Source organism: Panthera onca, chromosome D1 (genome assembly GCF_046562875.1).
Source record: "Panthera onca isolate mPanOnc1 chromosome D1, mPanOnc1 haplotype 2, whole genome shotgun sequence".
Lineage (NCBI taxonomy): Eukaryota > Metazoa > Chordata > Mammalia > Carnivora > Felidae > Panthera > Panthera onca.
The window spans coordinates 98,978,262-98,986,022 of NC_138348.1; the positions used below are offsets into that span (position 1 = coordinate 98,978,262).

Below are 7,761 nucleotides of genomic sequence, written 5' to 3' on the forward strand. Positions count from 1 at the left end.
GGCTGCGCCACGGCGCGGGGAGCCGCCACCTGGGGGCGCCCTCTCCTCGGACCCCACCCCGGGCCGGGAAAGCGAAGCGGCGCTGCGCCCCGGGGCGCCCCCACCGCTCAACCCGCTTCCGTGGACAGAGCTGCCCACTACCCCGGGCAGTAATTACCCACCCGGAGCGCCCCGCCCGGTCCCACTGCCAAAAAAAGGCCCCTGCGGCTCGAGGCCGGCTTCTGGGAAGGAGGGACTCGAAGAAGGCGCCGCGGTCAGCCCGGGCTCTCGACAGCTCTCCCGCACCTCCCGGGACGCAGGGGGTGGGGGGTAGAGGCCTGGGAGCCGGAAGCTGCCGTGCAACAAGGAGGACCCCGTGGCGGGCGAGGCCCGGGCTCCCGCAGGTGACCCTGCTCAGGCCCGGCCCCTCCGGCCTCCTTGCCCAGCGCGGACGCGCGGGCTCACGGGCCCTGAGGGATCAGCCAGTCCCCAGCCCTCTCCTCCGAGTGGGTGTCCAGAGTCACGGCTCGGGGGTCTCGGCACCCGAACTAGAGCGAAAGGAAGCCCGAGGAAGGGCCGAAAAGATCTGCAACCAACAGGCACTAGAGGAAGCCCAAGCTCCAAATCAGGCCCGCGGGCAAAAGGTCCCCGGCTACTCCCTGAGCGCTAGCCGGGCCCTCCGCGGCGCCCCTGCTCGGGAGCTCCCCGGGGTCCCGGGGGGCCGCTCCAGCCCTCACCTGTGGCCCGGGGGGCCAGCCGAGGCCTCGCCCCGGGCGTCGCATGGCCGCGTCCCGAGGCCTTCGGGGCCGAGCTGGGACCCTCTCCGCCCGCCGCCGCCTTCGCTTTCCCGACGCACATCCGCCTTCGAGGAAGGGCCGCCGGCAGGGGAAGGAGTCGGGACGGGAAGGAAACTGAGGCTGGGAGCCCGGTGGGTGGGGGCAGGGGTGGAGTGTGAAAAGACCGGGGCGGAGAGAACTTGAGGAGGGGGAAATGAGGGGTCTGTGGCGGGACTGGGTGGGGAAGGGGAGACGCAAGGATGGGGGGGGGGGGGGTGGATGAAAGACGGAGACTGAGCGATGAACAAAAATGAGAGCTGGGGAGATGGACAGGAAGGCAAGAAGTTGGGGGAACAACCCGGGGGGACGCAGAGCTGGAGGGAGACGGAAGGACAGCGAGGTGGAGGGACTGGGGGACAAAGGAGATGAGACTGAGGACAGGGAGGTCGTCGAGTAAAGGGAACGACGGCCAGGGACAGCCCTAGAAGGTACAGAGGGCAGTGGAGGGGGAAACCGAGGGGGCGGGGAGATGGGGGAGGGGAAGGTAAAGGGGAGACTGAGGGCAGGCCGGGGCCCAAAAGTGGGGGCGGGATTGCAGGCGGTCACAGACGAGAGGCGGGAGTGTGGAGTGGGGCTCTGGTTCTCATGGAGGATGGGGGGTATGGGGGTGCTGGAAAGCGCCGCTCTGCGAGGTTGCGGGCGGGTGGGACGGCCGCCAGGGCGCGGCTCCTCGCTGGCCCTCGGCCTGCCCTGCCCGGGGCCGCCAGGTGGGACAAGGCCACAGTGTTGGGCCGCCCCGCCCGCCGCGGACGCCGGACAAGCGGCCTTTCTTTGGCCGGGCAGGGAGAAGGAGCCGCTTGTTTGCGCGGCCGGGGAAAGGGGCGGCCCCTCCGACACCGCCCGCTCCCCGCGGGGCAGCTGCGGGAAGTGGGGGGGCGGGGGGCGGTGCTGCGTGTGCACGGGAGGAGAGTGTGTGAGCGGCGGGATGTGCGTGCGCGAGGAGGTACTTGTGCAGGCGGGAACTGCGTGAGAGCGACGGGTTGCCGGAGTGAACGGCGGGCTCAGGAGTGCTGCGTGTGCAGCGCGTGTGGACTGCGGGCTGACGGCCAGGCGTGCGCCGGGCTGCCACACGTGCAACGGTGGCCGAGACCCGGGCTGGCGCGCGCGGCGGGTGGGCGCGTGGGTGACGCGGGGTGGGGCGCGGTGCGGGTCTGCCGCGTGGGACGCCTGACGTGGTGGGCAGCGCGTGTTTGTGTGTGAGCGGTCCGATGAGTCAGCCCGGGAGCCTCCGGGACCGCTGAGCTAACGGGCCCAGAATGCAGCCCCGCCCCGGCGCCCTGGGTCCCCCGCCGGGCCGCGCGGTCCCCCGGCCGAGCCCCCCCCCACTCGCGCCAGCCCCGGCGGAAGCGTCTGCGGGCGCCTCGGCAACCCCGCGCCGGGCGGCCCCTCCCAGGCCCCGCCGCCCCCGCCCGCCCGCACTTCCCCATCCCGGAGGAACCCGGATGACTGGCTCAGCCCCCCGCCTCGGGGAACTCCGTTAGGGATTCGAATCCGGACCGCGCGGGCGTGGCAAGAACCTGGAACTCACTGCCCTAGGGAGCCCCATCTGGCCTCTTGGACTCCTAAAGATGCGGGGCCTCGGAGGAGGGCTCGGGAGGCCCCGGACGTGCCTCCCGTCTGCTGAACACATCCCAGAGTCCCTCCCCGATACCCACCGCCTCCGGGTCGGACCCCGCACGCACTCCTCATCCATCAGGGCGGGCCGGCCCGGGACAGGGGCGGAGGTGGCCCAGGGGAGCCCGCTCCCCGGTGCGGTGCTCTCAGTCCTGCCGTCGGCCGGAGAGTGGGCGGTGTGCGGCGCGGGCGGACGAGACCCCGCGAGTGTCCGCCCGGCCGTCTGGGAGCCCACGAGAGAGTTCGGAGGGGGGCAACGACCAGCGTCCCAACCGGGGAAGGGAGCGAGAGCCCCCTCTGGCGGCTGTGCGGACGGCGGCTGGCGAGGGCAAAAGCAAGCAGCTCGCAGAAAAACAGCGGAGCCGGCTCCGCACAAAGCCCCTTTAGGCCTCCCGCACTCACCTGGGGCGCCCCCACCTCCCCCACGGTTTCTTCTGAACTTCCCGACCCAGAGCTGATCTGGGGGCTCCCGCCAGGCCCTGGGACTTCCCCTTATCCAGTCCCAGCCGCGCAGCCGGCGAGACCCACGGGCCTAGAGGGGGGCCTAGTCCCCCCTCTCCCTTACCTCGCGGGGGGAGAGTGGGACACCGGTTCCTTCGTCTGGCTAAGCCCGCCGCGGCCTCAGGCTCTGGAGGACACTGTTGCTTTTCCTTGGGAGCCCGCTGAGTGGGAGGAGAGCGAGCGGGTCCCGCCCCCCCCCCAGTCCCCGCCCCCGTCCCCCGTCCCGTCCGCCTGGCCAGCCAGAGAAGACGCCCTTGTGGAGCTGGAGCCCAAGGTCCCCCCCACCCACCCTTTCCCATAGCAGCACCTCCCCCCCTACTCCCCACCCCGCCTGCACAGCACCCGCTTTGTTCCTCTCTGCAGCTGGGCTCTCCACTACCATCAAACACACACACACACACACACACACACGCACACCTCCGCCTTCCTCCCCTCCCCTCCGGACTCCCCCAGACCCTCCACCCGTGGGCCTTAAGGCTCTTCTGAAAGGGTGTTTTTAACAATCTCTCACTCTCTGCCCCCGCCCGCTTTTATTTATTTTTTTAACCTTAGATGCCTGAGTCCTCCATGGCTCCCGTGAACCTCCTGGTCGCAGCCCCCCAGCCTAGTCAATATCTCCAGAAAACGTCTGCTGAGGGGACCCAGGTTTACCTCCGGTCACCCCTCCTCTTCACCCTATCCCCGGCCCTACCATGAAGAGTTGTAAATGGGGTTGATAACCCTGCACATCCGGCTTCACAGATTTTTCTAAGGCTAGGTATAAGACATGTTAAAGTGCCACGCAAACCATAAAGTACAAACCTGAACTGAATTATCATCCTGCCCCCATCCAGGTAGCTCCACCCTACCGCAACCTGCTGCTTTACGATGGCGAGGCAAGCTACAGGCAGACAATTGAGCCCACCGTCCTATAGCAGTTTGGGTCTCTCTAGGAGTAGGGGCTTAAGAAGGAGGAAAAGGAGGCACTAAAAACCCGAGTCTAGAAACTGAGCCTGGTTGAAGTCATTCGTCATCTCAACCCCCGCCCCGAAATTCAACGCTGACAGTGGATCCTTACCTTGCAAAGCCAGCTCTTGCCCCGGGGGACTGACTTGGGAGGCCCTAGGGAGCTGAACTCGGCTAGGCTGAGCGTCTTCTACCTTGCCCTAGAGGGATCCCTGAGACTCTTCCTCTCCGAACAAGGGAGTGAAAAGCCCCCAAGTCTTCCAGCGGGGGGCAGATAGCAGAAAATAATTCACCCTCTTTGGGATGAACATACCTTGTTCTGACTCAGTGGCTTTAGTTGGTGCCCTTTTTCGCTAACCGGGGAGCAGCAGGAGGCTGAAGTGCAAGAATCTTTGGTCACTCATTGACAGGACCAGCGTTAGCAGGCCCCCCCCCCCCCCCCCCCCCCCGCTGGAGGCTGGGGCTGACTGGAGCCAGGCAATGGATGAGAGGGGGGAGGGGAAAGACACTTTGCTGTTACCAGCTGTGGCTAACAGAGGTCAAACAAGCAAGGCTCCAGCATGCATCATGGTACCAGGAAGCCTCAGGATTTGGAGGGTAGAGGGTTGCTCCTTTTTTTTTCCCCCCCTCTCTTCATACTGCTTGAGGCCGGGGAAAGTATTTTGACTCTGGCCACCTTTCAGGAAGCAGATCACAACAGTAATTTTCCGACTATCCTGGTAAAAGAAAAAGAAACAAACTGAAACTGTTGTATCGTATGTGCCAAATCCCAGCATTAGAGGGAAGGGGTTCTGACTGGGGTCTTTTCACATAGCTCCACAAGTCCTAGATCGTCTTCACCGCCTTGGCCAGGAGGAATTTCAGGGGATGACTGAGCCTGCCACGAGGCAGCTGATGCTGAGGCAGGGGGTTAAAACAGCACCCCACTCCGCTCTGCCCTCCCAGCCCGAGGACCAGCTGACCCCAGGACGAAGGCTCAGTGCAGTGTGTCCTCAGTCCTGCTGTGTTGAGGCCCTGTGTTCCCACAGTTAGAGCACTCAGGGGACTACAGACCTACCGCCCCCACCCTCCACCCCCACCCGCTGCACATCTGGAGCCCATCAAAAAACTCCGTGCTCGCTCACAATTACGCAAGAGGTCGAGCAGCTGGGAGCTCAGGAAAGGGGGAGGAAGAGAGGAGAAGAAAGCAGAAAACAGCTTTCCAAGCTTGCTTCAGACTTTCCGAAGTGGAAGCAGGGGGAGAGGGCAAAGGCTGGGTGTGGAAGGAAGAGCGGATTTGTGAAGGCCCTCTGCACTTGGCTTGGAGCGTCAGGGGTGGATTTCCACACCCCTCCCGCCTTTGCCTAGACGCATTTCCCACCTCTGTCACTTCAAATGTGCTCCCTCCAGCTCCAGAAGGAGGGGATTTTTGCTCATTACGGCAGGCAAACCCTGTAGATTCACACTTGCTCAAGCTATCCTTTCTGGTTGCCGTGGATCCCGAACTCAGGCATCGTTAGTGTAGGTGTGGCAGCAGTGATACCTCAAGCTAAGATGCATCAAAGCAGAGTGGGCAATGGGGCGGGGTGGGGGTGGGGTACTGGTCTTGTCCACATCCACAGCTCGGGACCTTCCCCTGAACTGAAAAGAACAAGGATTCATTTGGGCAGAAGAAGAAGAAACAAAACCTGTTTCCATTTCCCTCATCGCCTTGAAATTGGAATGCCTTTTTCAACTAGCCTGTTTGGCTATCAACCCGATCGCAGCGTACACACGCTTGTGGCAGCTTTCTAGAATTGGACTAAGCCCTAAATAACCACTTAGCCCCTGCCCTATGAACAGCAAGGCAAAAAAACAAACAAACAAACAAAAAAACCTGTTGGGGTGGGGGGAGCGCCAGGAGTGGGAAATGACCCAAACTTCTAACAATTGCCTGGTTGCTTGACCTTTTGTGTGGGAGAGTAGGCAGGAGCTGGGTTTGGAAAGGTAATATAATCTTCCTAAAGGTTTGCCTCCGTGTAAACCACTCAACTCCCAGGGGTTAAGATGGGAGACTGACACTTGTAGAAATGCTGTCAAAGTTCACGTAAGAGCGATGTACAGCAACCAATTACTGGTGGATCTTCTTGGAGTTTCAAAGCTCGATAGGTGCAATAGTTACCAAAGGGGCAAGGAGAGGAAACGGAGGGAGAGAGGGGTTGCAGTGAGATGTGCATGGTAAAGGAGAGTTAATTCTGAGTTTTTGCTTTGAGAGATTATTCTGAAGCCTACGCCACGACCCTGTTCCCAACCCTCACTGAGACCCATGCTGAGTATCACTAGCTGTAGTTAGCACTTGTCTACCTGAGGACAAAAAGGCTTTGCAAGTAGGTACAGCCATTGCTTCTAGTTAGACTTTAATCTTGAGGATGGGGGGAACTTTTTCTGTTCTTCTATTTTCCTCCTCCGACGAGGCAGACCAGAAGTGAACTTTTCTAAAAAGCCCAGTCTGTACCAACCCTGGAAATCTCTCAGATCCTACACAGTGCGAACAACTTCACATTAATTGGAGGGTAAAACTTCCTGTGTCTGAGATGCATGGGTTGATAGACTTGGAGGTTTGAAACGACCGAGTAGATGAATTACAGATCCTTCTTAAAAGGAATTCCTGACCACAGAGGTGTGTTCCCTACCTCCTCTATGTGGAATTAATTAATTCAAAGCAGGAACCACAAACCTCCTACATTAAACAGAATGCTCAGTCAGGTCTAATTAGTTTGTTAGTCTCCTTCACAAGAGGCCAACAAAAGAGTCCACTTGATGCCGCGGAGGGATTAGCTGCCAGTCAGGGGGTGTGACAGGGGTTTGGTGTGCTTCACCGGATTAAGGTTACAGGCTGAGAGCCAAGCCACACTTCAGCAACACAGACCAGATACTTGGGATTTCTCTTAAGGGGAAAAAAAAATCCAGAATCTTGCCTTTCACCGTGAAGATAAAAACTCTATCATTCCCAGACACTAATTACTCATTAGAGAATAATTTGTCTTCCAAAGAATCCGCTGACATTCGATAGTTTTCTTTTTTTTTTTTTTTTTTAAATTTTTTTTCAACGTTTTTTATTTATTTTTGGGACAGAGAGAGACAGAGCATGAACGGGGGAGGGGCAGAGAGAGAGGGAGACACAGAATCGGAAACAGGCTCCAGGCTCCGAGCCATCAGCCCAGAGCCTGACGCGGGGCTCGAACTCACGGACCGCGAGATCGTGACCTGGCTGAAGTCGGACGCTTAACCGACTGCGCCACCCAGGCGCCCCATTCGATAGTTTTCTAAGTTAAATAAAAAGAAAGGATGAAGACTTTTCTGAAGGAATTATCAAAACTCCCAAAGCATTCATCAGTCACCCCTGGATCACTTACATCTTACCACTGTTTTTCTGATGGGGAAGAGAATACTCACCGATGATTGTTCTTTTTTTGTTTTAATTGGGAACGTTTAATATTTAAATTTTTTTAAACGTGAATTTACTTTTGAGAGGCACAGCACATGAGCGGGGGAGGGGCAGAGAGAGCCGGAGACAGAGAATCTAAAGCAGGCTCCACGCTGTCAGCACAAGGCCGACGTGAACCCACGAACCATGAGATCATGACCTGAGCCAAAGTCTGACGCTCAACTGACTGAGCCACGCAGGTGCCCCCAACCATTGTTCTTCTTTAAAGATGGAGCCTCCCGTTTCTGACTCTACAACTGCCCCTGACAAAATTAAGACCGAAAGTCCGTTAAGTAACATCAAATTCAAAAGCTCCACCATCAGGAGTGCATGCTCAAATGTAGAAAAATACACGAGGTGGCACAATACCTGTTAATATGCGGGAAGGCAATGAATACCCTCAGATAGAGATTATTTTCTCTTAAAAAAAACATATCATTA

General features: G+C 59.1%; 1 protein-coding gene across 15 annotated transcripts in view; it reads right to left on the reverse strand.

Annotated features, from left to right (window-relative positions):
- Positions 1–4,259, reverse strand: part of PHLDB1 (pleckstrin homology like domain family B member 1) — a 45,686-nt gene extending 41,427 nt beyond the window's left edge. For 3 of the 15 annotated variants that reach the window (XM_078432813.2, XM_078432814.2, XM_078432811.2), the window contains exon 1: positions 717–1,663. In XM_078432813.2, the coding sequence (XP_078288939.1) occupies positions 717–761 (45 nt within the window). In that variant the 5' untranslated portion in view covers positions 762–1,663. Of the gene's footprint in view, positions 1–716; positions 1,665–2,470; positions 2,670–2,994; positions 3,103–4,188 lie in introns of those variants that run through there. The other 12 variants (XM_078432809.2, XM_078432808.2, XM_078432812.2 and 9 more) reach the window with 10 other exon arrangements.
- Positions 4,260–7,761: the final 3,502 nt, after the last annotated feature.